This window comes from Polypterus senegalus, chromosome 8, assembly GCF_016835505.1.
Source record: "Polypterus senegalus isolate Bchr_013 chromosome 8, ASM1683550v1, whole genome shotgun sequence".
Classification (NCBI taxonomy): domain Eukaryota; kingdom Metazoa; phylum Chordata; class Cladistia; order Polypteriformes; family Polypteridae; genus Polypterus; species Polypterus senegalus.
In genome coordinates this window covers 82,325,802-82,344,063 of record NC_053161.1, presented here as the reverse complement: position 1 = coordinate 82,344,063, position 18,262 = coordinate 82,325,802, and the positions used below count along the sequence as shown (strand labels likewise).

The following is an 18,262-nucleotide window of genomic DNA, read 5'->3' as shown; positions in this document are numbered from 1 at the left end:
GGTTCTGTACATTACCACAATGAATTTTAAGTGAAACAATTCAGACGCAGTTGAAGTGCGGACTTTCAGCTTTAATTCAGTGGGTTGTTCATTGTGGTAATGTACAGAACCAAAATTAGAAAAAAGTTGTCTCTGTCCAAATATTTATGGACCTAACTGTATTGTAAACAAAAAAGATAAGGTACCAGCTTAAAAAAATTACTCTGTGCTATGGCCAATCAGTGCCTCAAAGACTAGAAATCTGTGAGCACAATGATTTATATTTTAACTTATTAGTTTGTGCCCATTTCTTGATTACAGCATCAGTACAGGAAGTAAGACAGCTGAGCGACTGCTAACTCTGCAACTCCATCACTTCTCTCACTGCTTCTATGACTGGCAGTGCTGTCGCAAGTATGTGATAAACAAAAAGCCTACAGTGGTTGGTTTTGGCAATTTCTAGAAAATTACCTTATTGTTTTCATATGGTCCTTAGCCATAAATTTGAATGGCCTCAAATTGTTCAGCCGTAAATCATCATGTGACTGTATGTACTTTATCTGTTCTTGGAGCTTACCATGGGGCTCTATGGAATCCAGAGTCCATGATAGAAAAAGGCTTAAAACTTACCAAATATGCCCATTTTTTAAACCAAAACTATTATCAAGCATTGATTTTCATGTTAAGCTTACAAACATATTGCAAATCACCATATTCATGTCATTTTAAGAAGAAAAAGCAAAACTCCAAGCACTGTTGTGAGATTTAACCATTTTAAAAGGAGATTGGCTGCAAGTCTCTTGTCTTTGCCAATTTCACAATTCATCTTGCTCAGTGGTACCCTTGTTCTCTCTGCTCTGTGGACAGTGAGACAATAGTAACAGTGGGGAGTGTGCGGGGAATCACACTTATGAATGTGTTTATTCTTTAACTATTTGGAAGATACTGCCTGCTCCGGCTAGATTGAAAAAGCATGTGCGTGCTTCAGTAAGAGAGAATATTGAGCTTGCATAGCAGTGAAGTTACAGACAGCCATAAAGTTATCTAGTGCTTGAGGGGGAGAAAGTAAGCCACTTCAAGCCATGCATACATCTAACCACACATCAATCCATCCATCATCCTAAAATGCTTATTGTGGACCAGCTGTGGCCTATCAAAGCAAGTGTGGGACACAACACAGAATTAATCCCTGGAAAGGGTGCCAGTCAAATGAAGGTGAACATACACACATTAGTGTCAATTCAGCAGTGCCAATTCACACAAGTTTGATCAGGTTAAAGTTTAGCAAATTCAGTACAGATGAGTTAGCACAGAGAGAGTGGGCTGTCAGTCATGCCTCAAAGAGCTATGTTCTGAATGGAGTCTAAACATATTTACAGACTGATAGGCATCTGGATCATGAATTTTCTCACTGAAAGGAACTGTGATAAGTTTTTTATTACTTCAGCAAGAGTGAATCATCATGCAGTAATTCATCAAATTAATTATGTGTATAATGTACATAGAAACTCATATGTACTCTTTTCATTACACTCTCATGCAGCAAGCATTTCTCTTTCTATGTAAAAAGAACTATAAAGACTATAATCAAGGGGAGTGAGGAGGGGGATCTGCTGCAAACAAACAAACAAGCAGGACAAAGAATTTCAGATTAAATGTCTAGTTTCCTTCCGTTATCACCAGCATGTCTCCAGCCCTGATGGCACAATTTTATTTAAAACCTTTACTGCTTCAAAGTGGACAGTAAGTTTTCAGGATTTTTCCATCATGTATGGATGCTGAGTTCAATACAGCCCTATTTTAAGATGGAAAAATAAATAAGAATGTGTTTAAAAGTTTTACAAATTTCATTTTAGAACACATTGTGATTGTGAAGAACAACTTCGGACATATAAAATGCTGAACTTATCCTTCAATGGAAAATAATCCACCAGACAACTAACATTACAGAATTAAATAATTCTTGAAATTGCATTATCACCTGGTTCCTACCATGTATCAAAAAAATAAATAAATAAAAAAGTGGAGACAAAACCCTAAAAGTGTATTTCCAGCAGTAAAAACAAAACATTGTGTGGTATACAGTATAAGCTAAGACACAGTTTCCAAAATACATCAATCTGTTATTTGTGATCTTTAAAACAAATAAAACACTGGTATCTATCTATTAAGCACTGCATTTCTTTTACAGACAATTTAGTATTAAAATATTACTGTAGATATGGTTATAATATTTTAAACTCAGAGGCTGATAAAAGGAGCATATGTATATATTCATATGGAGACATTACCACTTCATGAATTGTGAAATAAATTTTTTACATCTTAAACCATGTAAGAGAATTTTTTTATAAACAAATTGCAAAACAAAAATGTGACAAATGCAAAACAAAACAAAATTCTTCCACATATATAGCAACAGTAAGCCAGTAAGAGAATGTGGAATACCTGAGTATCTTTTTACATGTAAAATGGGGTAATCATGTTAAAAATGCTATTTAGCTGCTCCCTGGCTAAATGAAACTACACAATCGCTGCGCCTGTCGAACGGAGTTGGAAAAAAGATGGACTGATTGTCTCTAAACAGATTTTTAGGACTTCTCTTTTCAACTTCCAGGCTGCAGTTAAGAAAACTAAACAAGATTTCTTTGCCGATTAAGTATCCCGTCATTCTAAGAATGCTTGGGTCTTATTTAATTCAATTAATGCAGCCATTCACCCTGATTCTGCGATGGGATTAAATAGCACTGTTCATTCATGTGAGCAGTTTCTATCATTCTTTGTCAGAAAAATTGATTATGTCCGCTGTGGCACTGTTCAAACTGGCTATAAACTTCCTACTGTTAATCGTGACATTGTCTTAGAATCATTTGATCTTGTCTCACTTTCACAGTTAAAAAGAACTATTGACACCCTTAAACCAGTTCCCAGCCCCCTCGATATAGTACTACCACACCTCTTAGTGGAAGCCTTTGATGTTTTGGGCCCATCCTTACTAGCCATTATCAATGATTCTATAAGTGCGGGGGTTGTGCCCTAATATTTTAAACATGCTGCAATCCGTCCCCGTCTAAAAAAGTTTTAGGAAAATTTTCACCCAGTTTCCCAACTGCCATTTCTGGCTAAAATTCTAGAAAAAATTATTTACAATCAATTGGTCAATCACCTTAACTCCAATCATTTATTTGAAATCTACCAATCTAGCTTTAGGTGTTATCATGGGGTTGAAACGGCCCTTCTGAAAGTATTCAATGACATCTCTATTATTACTGACTCAGGTGACGTGGTAATCCTTCTCCTCCTTGACCTGTCCGCTGCCTTTGACACTATTGACCATGAGATACTGCTGATGCGGCTTGAACATCTTGTTGGGCTTAAAGGGGCTGCTCTTAACTGGTTCAGGTTATATTTAACTGGTAGACACTTTTCAGTTACTTTAAACTCCTCTTTTTCGTCTACTGCTCCTCTTAAATATGGTGTTCCTCAGGGATCCATTTTGGGTCCTATTTTATTCTTTACATACCTTCATCCTATTTGAGCCTGTTTTTAGGAAATTTAACATTTCTTTTCACTGCTATGCTGAGGATACTCAGGTTTATATTCCTGTCTGCAACTCTACAATAAATCAACTCCACAACTGTCTTTCTGAACTAAGATCCTGGAATGCTAATAATTTTCTTGATCTGAATCAAAATAAAACGGAGGTGCTCATAGTGGGTCCATCAGCTAAAGCCCAAATTGGTCTTGGACTTCTCTGCTCTTTCTCTGTCTTTTGCAAACCTCAAGTCCGCAATCTAGGCATTATCTTTGACAGTAATCTCTCTTTTGAGAAACTAGTAAATTCTGTAGTCAAGAGTTGCTTTATCCAGATTCGTCTATTAGGCAAGATCAAGCCTTTTTTATCTTCTAGGGATCTTGAGAAAGCTACTCATGCTTTTATCTTTTCTCGCCTCGATTACTGCAACTCACTGTGTTCTGGGATTAACAAATCCCCGATACACAGGTTACAGTTGGTCCAGAATGCTGCCGTTCACTTTCTGGCTGGGGCAAGAACGTATGACTCTGTTTCTTCTATTTTAGCTTCTTTACACTGGCTGCCTGTCTGTTTTCGAACAGATTTTAAAATCTTGCTGCTAGTTTTTAAATCTTTACATAGGCTTGTTCCTGCCTATTTATCGGAATTGTGTGTTTTACACCAGCCATCCAGAGTGCTTAGATCTTCTGGTCAGTTGTCTCTTGTTGTCCCTCGTACCAAGTGTAAAACCAAGGGGGACAAGGCTTTTGCAGCTGCTGCCCCTTGCTTGTGGAACTCTTTACCTCATCACATAAAGGAGTCGTCTAGAACTGTTCAAAACAAGATTAAAGACTCATTTCTATTCACTTGCATTCCGTGACCTTCAGTAATACTGATGGTTTCCTCATTATGATTATATGACATTAAATCTATTTATTATGTATTTTATTTATGTTCATGTATTTTATTTCTATTTGTTATTTGTTTTCTTTTATTCTACTATTGTAAAACACTTTGCCCACAGCATTCCTATGTTGTTTTAAATGTGCTATATAAATAAATTGACATTAAATTGACATTATGACATAATGACATTTTTTAGTTTAAAATTCTCAGACTGTACTACTTATCATAAATTTACATTTTTTCCTCTAATGCCTTGCAAACTATAACCATGCTTTCATTATCATCTATACTACCAATACAATACATGGACTTGCTGTAGACAACTTATAATAACCACCTTGTTTAAGAAATAAACCAGAATAAATCTAAAAACTTTATTATATACATCATTCCAGGGGTTCTCAAATTTGTGGCCTGCCTCACTTTACCATGCAACCCGGACAAGTTCCTGGATGTTCCTGATATGCACTGACAAATTATTTGCACTTGTCTTTTCACCAACATTGATGTTTCTGGGTGGTTAACACTGCATTATATGAAAAGGTCATACTGCTCCTATAATTTTAGTGTCTGTCAAATCAGCTTCACACAACATTTTACAATGCCCCACAAATGCTTCTAATTCTGTGTTCTTCCCATACACTGACATGCCACTACTAAGAAATGCAAACAGTAGACAATGGAGCATTCAAAAGAGATGACAGCATTCAAGAGATAGTGAGTTCTAAATCTGAGAGTCAGAAAATTAATGAAGTGAGTTGTGCACAAATTAAGTGCTACTGGAATAAAGACAGCGATATAGTTTGCCGCCACTCCTAATATTTGCAAACACTGGTAACACGTAGCCCTCATTATAAGTTACCACACTTTCTAGGCAATGTAACAAATGATGTTTTAGGAATGTCTCATGGACAGCAATTTGCAATCTCAACCTATTTGTGCCATCACTCACTAGCCTCCTAATTATAAAATATTAATCTCTTCTTGACAGCAGCAGAAAGCTAAAAAATGTAAGCATTTGTTATTCATGTACCATTCATTTTACTTAGAAAGCTTTTCAAATAAAACTGTAAAGGGTATTTTTAAGTAATAATTAAACAAACAAGGTAAGGGAGGATAACTTTGTTCTTGTAAATTGTACAAAGGTGTTGTAGTTTCACTTTGTTAAGGGTTTAACTTCACTGGTGTGTGCCTTTTTTGTAAAGATTTGATCTCAATGACATATTAAACAAATATTGAGGTGTATAGCAGTGAAACATCTACATCAGGGGTGGGCAAAGTCATTCCTTGAGGGCCGCAGAGGCCGTGGGTTTTTGTTCCAACCCAGTTGCTTAATTAGAAAACAATCCTTGCCAATAATTACATTTCATGGCTTTTTAGTGCTTTAACTCTTCTATGTCAACTCATTCTCATATCCTAGATTTTTTTTTCCCATTATAAGGATATCATCCAAATACTTTGAAGTGTAATACGGATGGGTAATTCTCAATCCTTCACTTTTTTCTCTTCTATTTCCTTCCAAATATTTAATAAAACCAAATAGTGCATAATACACACAGGTGTAAAGGGTAACAAGCAAAATGGATAACTGCTGGTTTCTTTTGTCATTTGCATTTTATTGCTAATAAGGATCAATTAAAAACCGAGAAAGCAGCTGTTTAAGACTTAAATAAGCAATAAGGGTTCGAAATCTTAATGAGGGAGATAACTATAATAAAGCAGAGTGTTTCTAGAGCAATAAGTGATTCTTATTAAGCAATTGGGTTGGAACAAAAACCTGCAGCTACTGCAGCTCTCCAGGAATTACTTTGCCCACCCGATCTACATTATGCTTCATGTGTAACCCTAACATTTAGTGTCCTATTCACGAAAATTTGCAAATGTCTTATACTGCAGAAAATGTAGCTTGTTAACAACTAGAACAGTGGATCTCAGTTTAAAAAAACTTATATACTTCAAATTCAAGTAGAACAAATGTTAAAACACAAAAAGTGAAACTTCAGAATACAATTTGCTTTACAAAAGCTGCCATTAATTTCACTTACCTGGATAAAAGTTCTGTCATATTTTCCTCACTCATTCCTCCAAAAACTTTAAATTTCTTAAGATTGCAGACATGTGTTTTCTCATACTTTCCAAAGGTTATGCTCTGGGCTATTGCAGGTCTTTCCAGTTTTAGAATCAGGTACTGCAAAAAAATAAATACAAGCAATTTTCATACACTCTCGCGCTTTACTCTTACTTGGAAGCTTATTCTACAACAAGTAAAACATTTAAGACTGTAGTAAATATTTATAGTTCTACCCTTTCAGAATTAATATGGAATCGAGTGGCAGTAGATGAACATACAGAGCCATCAAAAATTAAGTTAAATAAATGCAAGACACAAAAGTGATTAGTGTAAAAGCTTAAAAACGTTAATCATGCCACATAAAATTTAAGTAGCATGTGTAAATGCAAAGCACACTTCCCCCCACAAAAAAAGTCAGTCTACCTGCTAACTCACAGAGCAAGACTGGAAAGAAGTTCAATCCATAAAATCTCTCTCAATGTAACACACAGTTTTTTGATCAATAACTACTACTAGACAAATAAAACCTTGCACAATTCTGCTTTTGACTCATGTAGATTTTTTGAACTCAAAACGAATGTATAACCCACCCATATGTAGAAATAAATTACTGGCTTATGTTCAATAACACAAAAAAGATGTTACGGATAAGCAGGAAACTGTAAAATATAAGATGCATGTTAAAAAGTTAAAAAACAAAAAAGAAAAAGATATACAGTAATCCCTCGCTATATCGCGCTTTAACTTTCGCGGTTTCACTCTATCGCGGATTTTAAATGTAAGCACATCTAAATATATATCACAGATTTTTAAGCTGGTTTGGATTTCTGCAGACAGTGGGTCTTTTAATTTATGCTACACGCTTCCTCAGTTTGTTTGCCCTGTTGATTTCATACAAGGGACGCTATTGGCGGATGGCTTAGAAGCTACCCAATCAGAGCATGTATTACATATTAACTACAACTCCTCAGTGCTATAAGATATGCATCCCGCCCGGAGCTTGACTGTTTGCTTGTCTCTGCCTCTATCTCACCCTCTCTGACATTCTCTGCGCCTGACGGAGGGGCTGTGAGCAGAGGTGCTGTTTGCTTAAAAGATACTGACGATCCTCTAAAAATGCCGCTTTATTGCGGTGCTCGGCATATTTAAAAGCACATATATTGATTTTTTGATTGTTGCTTTAATCTCGCTCTCTCTCTCTCTGACGTTCTCTGCGCCTGACGGATGAGATGTGAGCAGAGGGGCTGTTTGCACAGAGGCTGTTTGCTTAGAAGATCCTGACGCTCCTCTAAAAATGCCTCGGCAAACTTAAAAGCACAAGTATTGATTTTTTGATTGTTTGCTTTTCTTTGCAAGCGCGCTCTCTCTCTCTCCCTCTGAAATTCCCTGCTCCTGAAGAGAAGAAGATCTATTTGCATTCTTTCAATTGTGAGAAAGAACTGTCATCTCTGTCTTGTCATGGAGGACAGTTTAAACTTTTGACTAAAGGGTGTTATTTCATGTCTAGAGGGCTCTAATAATGTTAACAGTGTGGGAGAGTTTATAAGGGCTTAAAATGTATAAAAATAACTACACAAACATATGGTTTCTAATTCGCGGCTTTTCGTCTATCGCGGGGGGTTCTGGAACGCAACCCCCGCGATCGAGGAGGGATTACTGTACTTTCAAAGCAACTGTGGTCACCACAAAACACAACTAATTGAAAAGAATATGAACAATATAAAAAATATATTCAAGCTAAATAATTAAATATACAAATATTAATTACAAAGAATTCATATAAAGACAAAGTCTAAATGACCTAGCAAAAATGATCAGAATATTGCACAGATAATTCTACGAGGAAAACAAAAGCAATACTAATAACACAAATTACATATTATACATATAAACATACAAGTGAATACATGTAAAATGAAAAAAAAAGAGACACGGTAACTCACATACAAATATTTGAAAGGAAAAAGATTGATTACAAAATAAACAAATTGATAGACTAAAGGGAAAAGAGAAAAAAATGACAGTTGATACTCTGACAAGCATGAAAAAGTCATGTACTATTTGTTGGGCATCTTCTCCTTGATCACTTCTACTGTTAATAAAGCTTATGAGGTAAACATAATTGACAATTTCTCACATTTCAATATTCTACCTTTTACATAAAATACCTAAAAATATGATACATACTAAAACTTCTGGGCTCTGTGTAAGCAGCTTACTTTTTACAGAAGCTTTGTATTTCCGTTTTTCTATTTCTTCCTGAACTTATTTACTAGTTAGTCTTATTTAAAATTACAATTGATTTCTAAATGGATTTTATATGTCAAGATTGCTCTTAGATCGTGCTGCAAACTTTGATGAAATCGCAAAGAAGACCCAAAGGTTTCCTTATATCTGCAATACCTGAAACAGTAACAGACACTGTGAAAGTTAAGACAGTGGTGTATTAAATAAATACTCCTGTAATCAGCTACTTGCAATGCAATCACATCCATTACTGCAGGAGCCATATGTAAATAGACAGAGAAGATGACAAGCTGGCACAAGAGTAAAAGCAAAGCGAAAAGGTTTTAGAACTGGCACAAGATCTATTGCAATGGGCAATGTTGTGAAATAAGATGGATTAACTATCTGCACTTACAGCAGACCATTGAGCATATAAGTATAGTGCCATTTAATGCTTTACAGAGTTCTGTCTTAAACCTGATATACCTGGCACTTTTTTTAATGCTGGATGAATTTCTTATTTCTTATTCAAGTAGACAGAGACCCAAGTGTGGTGTGGAAAAAAGACAGGTGGGGGACTGGTCATCTATGTGAACGAGGAATGGTGTAAAAGAGAGAGTTAGTTAAAACTACAGTTTGTAACTCAGAAATTGAAATTCTAGCTGTCTGAATTTGTCCACGTTATTTGCCCAGGGAGATAAATTACATTATCCTTATTAATGATTTTACTTCTCCCTCTGCAAATGCTACAGAAATGGTTAATTTTGTATCTAAAACTTTAATGATGATTCATTCTGACCCTGCAGTTATAATATGTGGCGACTCCACCCTTGTGACTTTGGAACAATTGATGACAAATCTCTATCAGTTTGTGACTTGTTCCATTCAAGGAAATAAGCTGGACCCGCTGTATTCAATTGTTAAAGATGCCTTTCAGCGTAATCTACTTGCTCCTTTAGGCAAATCTGACCACAAACTGATTCATCTTATTCCCGGCTACAAGCCAGGTATTAGACGGAAACCTGTTACCACCAGAATAGTGAGGAAGTTGAGCCTAGCTGAGTCCGAGTTCTTATGAACTGTGCTGACTAACTTTGTGGTGTCCTCAGTAACCTGTTCAGTCATTCCCCGTTTTCAGAAAGTGCCACATCGGTGGAAAACTTCCTGCATCATTTCTGTTATAAACAAAGCAGGAACATCTTCACTGAATGACTATAGACCATTGGCAAATACCTTCACATCATGAAGACCTAGGACAGTCTAGTCCTAGACTATACAAGCCCTATTGTGGTGGACTGCCTGGACTCACTACAGTTTACCTTTCGGACAAAGACTGGATTGGTGGATGCAATTATGTTTCTGCTTCACAGTAATTACTCTTACCTAGATAAAACTGGCAATACTGGGAGGATTAAGTTTTTTTAATTTCTCCAGCGCTTTCAGTACTATCCAGCCATTCCTGTCAATCGGTTAACACTGAGATATGCAGGTGGATGAGCCAATGGTCTCCTGGATAATGGACTGTCGAGCATACTACAGTTTGTGAGAATCAAGGACTGTATTTCTGATACAGATGTGAGCCACAATGGGAGCACCACAAAGAACAGTCATGTCTCCTTGCCACTTCACTTTGTACACCTCAGATTAAAATAGAACACCAAGTCACTTGCAGAAATTCTCAGACGATTCTACACATATGGAGTGTATTGATAAAGGGGATTAGACAAAGTGTAGGAGTCAGGTGGAAAAGTTTGTTTCTTGGGGCAAAGATAACTGCATCTTAACATCATCAAAACCAAGGAACTGGTTATTGACTTTCACTGCACCAAACAGCCTATGTCTGGTCACTATTCAAGGAGTGGATGTAGAAGTGGTCCACATTAATGACAGGTTGGACTGGCCTTGGATCACAAAGGAACTATATAAGGAAGAGCAGAGCTGGCTCCTTTTCCTTAGTAGACTGAATTCCTTTAATGTGGGAAGTGACATCGTTCACATATTCTCTTTAAAATATAGCTGCTAATATAGAATTTATAGTTAAATTCATAAATTATGCATTAAAATGGAATTTTATCCTCAATAAACATTTTTTTGTTAATATATAGGAGTCACGATTGGTGCTGCATCTAGTCCAAGTGAACAAGAACACTGTCAAAATGTTTTGGTGAGCTGCGAGATCAGTCTTAATCAGATCTTAACTGTTCTTTATTTTCAGATTTTGTGTGTTGGACACAGGCGAGCTGGTCACGTGGCAGCTTGTTTTGTGTCTCATTTTTTGGCTAAGAGCTAAGGGGCTTGAGTCAAATTAATTAAAACTAAAGAAAAAAGTTACTTGGCAGCAAAAACAGGTCACCAATTAAAAAGATGATTGGAATGAAAACCTGCAGCCACCGTGGCCCTTTAGGACTGGAGTTCGACATCCCTGCCCTATATAGATGATTTTTTTTTTTTTGATCTGGAAGGGAGAAGTGGAGACAAAGTCATTTATGGGACATTTCCATCAATATATCAGTAACTGCAATATTCATTTGTCCTTTTCACTTAATTATGATTTTATCTCAATCACTTCTTTGGATATCACAGTTGGTGTAACCAATTCTCACTACTTAGAAAACCCACCAACTATAATACTTTATTGCATTTCTCTAGCTTTTATGCTAGATCTTTAATAAACAATTTACCCGTTTCTCACTTGTTTAGGTTATGTCATATGTACTCAGACTGATATGATTTTGTTAGGCTACTGAAATGAAAGCACGGTTTCCACAGAGAGTTTATCCCAATATGTGCATTTTGAAAAGAATGTAAAAATTGCATTGTTCATGCATTACTTTCTACTGCACAATAAAAAAAAACTAAAACCAGTAGACTTGTTTGTCATCTTACATTTTCTACATAGTCTACATGAAACCTCAGTGTTATATTGGCACATTCTTCACCTTAACCCCATTTTTTTCAGAACCTCTATTATTTGCACTTCACTGTGGAAGGAATATTAGGGACTCCACATTAAACCATCTCCAGAAAGCTTTTCCTGTGCCTCTCTCTAGTACTGTACTATCATTAAAAACAGAAAATTTTCCTTGCTTACGTTGCAGGAATTGTTCAAATATCCTTAAGAGTGATCTTATTACAACTAACTCTGACTCTATCACATTAAAACATTACTTTAACTATAGCACTAAAGGGGTGGTGTACTTACTGGTTTGTTCTTGCCATCTTTACTATGTTGGTAAAACTTCACACAACTATCAGATACTGCATCGCGAAACACAAAAGGAATGTTAAAACATATTCCTTTAAAGCACTCAGCTTCTTGTTACTTTATATCTGCACAACATACAATTACTGATTTAAAATGTACAGAATCAGAGATTGAAAAACCACCCAGAGCACAGTGATTATAATAATTGGCTATGACGTGGAGGAGCCCTTGGCATCTTTAGGCTTACTATGGTGTGCAAACTTCAGGCTTAAATGAACAGAATGAGATGACACGTTTTTGTTCCCATCTACAGTGTTTCATTAGAATTGTACTGCAGTTGTTTATATATGCTGTTTTATGGACTCGGGTAAACATCCATTGCTGGTAAACTTTACACTTACCCTTTTACTCCATAGCCCTTACTTCTTATTAACTTTCTAATTTCTAACAGTTTTGAGGCTTTCTGGAAAGATCTGCCATATAGTCATTTTGCTTCTCAGAGATACTACAAGTCCCTATACGCTACTTACAGATGTACAGTCCCTTCCAAAAATACTGGAAGACATTTGCGTGCGAGATCAAAAGATGAATATGAGAAGAGACGTCAAAGATCAAAGTTTCAGCTTTGAGTCCCTGGTATTTGCATATAGATAAACTAAACAGCACTGAACATAGCACATTTTATATCAAACTCAGTGTTTGGGACAGCATGTTTCTTCAGTATGTGGCAGTGTTTGGGATAGCTTGATTCTTCACAAACCATCCATCCATCCATCCATCCTCTTCCGCTTATCCGAGGTCAGGGCGCGGGGGTAGCAGCTTAAGCAGAGAAGCCCAGACTTCCCTCTCCCCGGCCACTTCTTCCAGCTCTTCCAGGAGAATCCCAAGGGGTTCCTAGGCCAGCCGGGAGACATAGTCCCTCCAGCGTGTCCTGGGTCTTCCCCGGGGCCTCCTCCCGGTTGGACGTGCCCAGAACACCTCACCAGGGAGGCGTCCAGGAGGCATCCCGATCAGATGCCCGAGCCACCTCATCTGACTCCTCTCGATGCGGAGGAGCAGCGGCTCTACTCTGAGCCCCCACTGGATGACTGAGCTCCTCACCCTATCTTTAAGGGAAAGCCCAGACACCCTGCGGAGGAAACTCATTTCAGCCGCTTGTATTCGCGATCTCGTTCTTTCGGTCACAACCCATAGCTCATGACCATAGGTGAGGGTAGGAACGTAGATCGACTGGTAAATTGAGAGCTTTGCCTTACGGCTCCGCTGTTTCTTCACCACGACAGGCCGATGCAGAGCCCGCATCACTGCGGATGCCGCACCGATCCGCCTGTCAATCTCACGATCCATTCTTCCCTCACTTTCGTGAACAAGACCCCGAGATACTTAAACTCCTCCACTTGGGGCAGGATCTCCCCCCTCCAACCCTGAGAGGGCACTCCACCCTTTTCCGGCTGAGGACCATGGTCTTGGATTTGGGGGTGCCGATTCTCATCCCAGCCACTTCACACTCAGCTGCGAACCGCTCCAGAGAGAGCTGAAGATCACGGCCTGATGAAGCAAACAGGACAACATCATCCACAAAAAGCAGTGACCCAATCCTGAGTCCACCAAAACGGACCCCTTCAACACCCTGGCTGCGCCTAGAAATTTTGTCCATAAAAGTTATGAACAGAATCGGTGACAAAGGGCAGCCCTGGCAGAGTCCAACTCTCACTGGAAGCGGGCTCGACACTGCCGGCAATGCGGACCAAGCTCTGACACCGATTGTACAGGGACCGAACAGCCTTTATCAGGGGGTCCGGTACCCCATACTCCCGGAGCACCCCCCCACAGGATTCCCCGAGGGACACGGTCGAACGCCTTTTCCAAGTCCACAAAGCACATGTAGACTGGTTGGGCAAACTCCCATGCACTCTCCAGGATCCTGCTAAGGGTGTAGAGCTGGTCCACTGTTCCGCGACCAGGACGAAAACCACACTGTTCCTCCTGAATCCGAGGTTCGACTATCCGACGGACCCTCCTCTCCAGAACCTCCTAATAGACTTTTCCAGGGAGACTGAGGAGTGTGATCCCTCTATAGTTGGGGGGAATCACCACCCCGGTCTGCTATTTCAGAGGCACTGTCCCTGATGTCCATACGATGTTGCAGAGACGTGTCAACCAAGACAGTCCTACAACATCCAGAGCCTTAAGGAACTCCGGGCGTATCTCATCCACCCCTGGGGCCCTGCCACCAAGGAGTTTTTTGACCACCTTGGTGACTTCAGTCCAAGAGATGGGAGAGCCCACCTCAGAGTCCCCAGGCTCTGCTTCCTCGTTGGAAGGCATGTTAGTGGGATTGAGGAGGTCTTGAAGTACTCCCCACCGACCCACAGCGTCCCGAGTCGAGGTCAGAAGCGCACCATCCCCACCATAGTTTTGCCTCAGCAACAACTGAAGCTGCATTCCGCTTGGCCTGCCGGTACCTATCAGCTGCCTCCAGAGACCCACAGGACAAAAAGGTCCTATAGGACTCCTTCTTCAGCTTGACGGCATCCCTCACTGCCGGTGTCCACCAACGGGTTTGGGGATTGCTGCCGCGACAGGAACCGACCACCTTACGGCCACAGCTCCGGTCAGTCGCCTCAACAATAGAGGCACGGAACATGGCCCATTCGAACTCAATGTCCCCCACCTCCCTCGGGACGTGGTCGAAATTCTGCCGAAGGTGGGAGTTGAAGCTACTTCTGACAGGGGACTCTGACAGCCGTTCCCAGCAGACCCTCACAACACATTTGGGCCTACCAGGTCTGACCGGCATGTTCCCCCACCATCGAAGCCAACTCACCACTAGGTGGTGATCAGTTGACAGCTCCGCCCCTCTCTTCACCCGAGTGTCCAAGACATATGGCCGCAAGTCCGACGACACAACCACAATGTCGATCAACGAACTGAGGCCTAGTGCACATATGAAGACCCTTATGCTTGAACATGGTGTTCATTATGGACAATCCGTGGCGAGCACAGAAGTCCAGTAACAAAACACCGCTCGGGTTCAGATCGGGGGGGGTTATTCCTCCCAATCACGCCCTTCCAGGTCTCATTGTTATTGCCCATGTGGGCATTGAAGTCTCCCAGCAAAACGAGGGAATCCCAGAAGGTATGCCCTCTAGCACCCCCTCCAGAGACTCCAAAAAGGGTGGATACTCCAAACTGCTGTTCGGCGCATACGCACAAACAACAGTCAGGACTCTTCCCCTAACCCGAAGGCGGAGGGAGGCCACCCTCTCGTCCACCGGGGTAAACCCCAACGCACAGGCTCCAAGTCGGGGGGCAATAAGTATGCCCACACCTGCTCGGCGCCTCTCACCGGGGGCAATTCCAGAGTGGTAGAGAGTCCAGCCCCTCTCAAGGAGATTGGTTCCAGAGTCCAAGCTGTGCGTCGAGGCGAGTCCGACTATATCTAGCCGGAACCTCTCAACCTCGCGCACTAGCTCAGGCTCCTTCCCCTTCACAGAGGTGACATTCCACGTCCCAAGAGCCAGTTTCTGTAGCCGAGGATCAGACCGCCAAGGTCCCAGCCTCCGGCCACCACCCAACTCACACTGCACCCGACCTCCTTGGCTCCTCCCATAGGTGGTGAGCCCATGGGAAGGAGGACCCACGTTACCTCTTCGGGCTGTGCCCGGCCGAGCCCCATGGGTGCAGGCCCGGCCACCAGGCGCTCGCCATCGAGCCCCACCCCCAGGCCTGGCTCCAGAGGGGGGGCCCCGGTGACCCGCGTCCGGGCAAGGGAAAACGTCATCCACAGTTTTTACTGTTCATTGGAGGTGTTGAACCATTCTTTGTCTCATCCCTCACCTAGGACCAGTTTGCCTTGGGTGGCCCTACCAGGGGCATAAACCCCCAGACAACATAGCTCCTAGGATCATTGGGACACGCAAACCCCTCCACCACAATAAGGTGACGGCTCAATGAGGGGTCTTCACAAAACCTTTGTAGATAAATTCTAAATATTTTATTACAGGATCTGTTACATTTGTTCTGTAACACTGTTTCAAGAATTAGTTGATAACTTTTTCAAAAATGTTTTAACTTCAGCTGTCAAAAACGATAAAGAAAAAGATAATTATATTTTAATCATTGCCTGGTGATGTTTAACTATTCTATTTCATTATTTATTTTAGACCATACAAATAAATGTCAGACTGTAGAAATGGGTTTCTTTATATTTAGAAATTAGGAAATAAAAGGATCAGATATACTACCATCTTCTGTGCTTTATTCTGTGACACTCTGACCAAAGTCATAAAAGGCCCATATATGCAAATACATCATTCTGAACCATTACAAGTGATGTACGAGAGTATATGAAAAAAGTAAAGGCAATTTGAAAATTACATATTAACTGCAACAGATAGAAGCTGGCACAATATCACATTGGCAATCTGTAGTTTGAACACGCATAGCACAGTGCTCTGCCATTAGTCTAGCTGAAGTCAAGGACAAATGAACGTAGGCTCTCTGCTGCTGGATTGCACCATTGCTAAGCAAAGCATTGTAGGGAGATTTCTTTGGGTAAAGGGAGTGAAACCTGCTGAAGTTCATTGAAGGACATTGGCTCTGAATCAAAATTAAATTAGCATGACTCTAGTGAAAAATTTACTGAAATGTTTAAAGCAGGAAGCACAAGTATAACTAACGAAGCTTAATATGATCGACCATCAACACTGTGCACGCAAACCCACATTGACATGGCGAATGCCTTCACCAGAGAAGACCAACTGATTATGTTGTTCACTGTTGCTGCATATTTGGATATCAACTATGGATCTGCACAATCCATAGTGCATGATGACTTGTGATACCAAAACGTCTGAACATGTGGAGTACCCAAACATCTTACTGATCTGCATAAGAAACACTGTGTGGAGGCTGCAACCGAAATCCTGAAACATTATGAAGATCCAAGAATTTTGGAGTGGACTATCACCGGAAAAGCCAAAGCCATTCAGTAGAAACAGTTATTTTCCCCAATAAAGACGAAATTCTAAATGACAGGTCTCCACCAAGAAAATCCTGATGAACACCTTTTGAAACATGAAGGGTCCTATTCTGGTGCATCTAGTGCAACCTACTGTGCATTGCTTAAAGAGAAACTGAAACCTGTAATTTACAGCACTAAAAGAGGAATGTTGTCAAAAATAGTCTTGCTTCTCCAAAAGCCATGATGACCCAGGTAGCAGCTACAACGGTGGTAGAAATGCAACAGGTGTACTTTGAACATCTTCCACATAAAAAGGCTCTGCATTGTCACAAGTTCACCTCTGATGACGAGGTAAACAAAGTGGTGCAGACCAGGATTCGGAAGCACCTGAAAAGCTTTTTCTCCCAAGGAATGAAGCACTTAGTGGAATGATACAAGAAGTGCATCGACCTGAAGGGAGACAATGTGATATGTCCATTCTGATCATCTGCTCAGTTACTTTAAAGGGTTTAAAGTGAGTGAACAGAAAGTGCAAGGAGACCATACAGATACCACCAGCCTTGCAATCTACAGTGGTGTGAAAAACTATTTGCCCCCTTCCTGATTTCTTATTCTTTTGCATGTTTGTCACACAAAATGTTTCTGATCATCAAACACATTTAACCATTAGTCAAATATAACACAAGTAAACACAAAATGCAGTTTTTAAATGATGGTTTTATTATTTAGGGAGAAAAAAAATCCAAACCTACATGGCCCTGTGTGAAAAAGTAATTGCCCCCTTGTTAAAAAATAACCTAACTGTGGTGTTTCACACCTGAGTTCAATTTCCGTAGCCACTCCCAGGCCTGATTACTGCCACACCTGTTTCAATCAAGAAATCACTTAAATAGGAGCTGCCTGACACAGAGAAGTAGACCAAAAGCACCTCAAAAGCTAGACATCATGCCAAGGTCCAAAGAAATTCAGGAACAAATGAGAACAGAAGTAATTGAGATCTATCAGTCTGGTAAAGGTTATAAAGCCATTTCTAAAGCTTTGGGACTCCAGCGAACCACAGTGAGAGCCATTATCCACAAATGGCAAAAACATGGAACAGTGGTGAACCTTCCCAGGAGAGGCCGGCCGACCAAAATTACCCCAAGAGCGCAGAGACGACTCATCCGAGAGGTCACAAAAGACCCCAGGACAACATCTAAAGAACTGCAGGCCTCACTTGCCTCAATTAAGGTCAGTGTTCACGACTCCACCATTAGAAAGAGACTGGGCAAAAACGGCCTCCATGGCAGACTTCCAAGACGCAAACCACTGTTAAGCAAAAAGAACATTAGGGCTCGTCTCAATTTTGCTAAGAAACATCTCAATGATTGGCAAGACTTTTGGGAAAATACCTTG

The 18,262-nt window shown here is 40.3% G+C and overlaps 1 protein-coding gene across 1 annotated transcript in view; it reads right to left on the bottom strand.

The window, feature by feature from the left end:
- mkln1 (muskelin 1, intracellular mediator containing kelch motifs) overlaps positions 1-18,262 on the bottom strand; it is a 108,183-nt gene that overhangs the window by 63,234 nt on the left and 26,687 nt on the right. Inside the window, exon 3 of the mRNA XM_039761355.1 lies at positions 6,445-6,587. Within this exon, the coding sequence (XP_039617289.1) occupies positions 6,445-6,587 (143 nt within the window). The remainder of the gene's footprint in view (positions 1-6,444; positions 6,588-18,262) is intronic.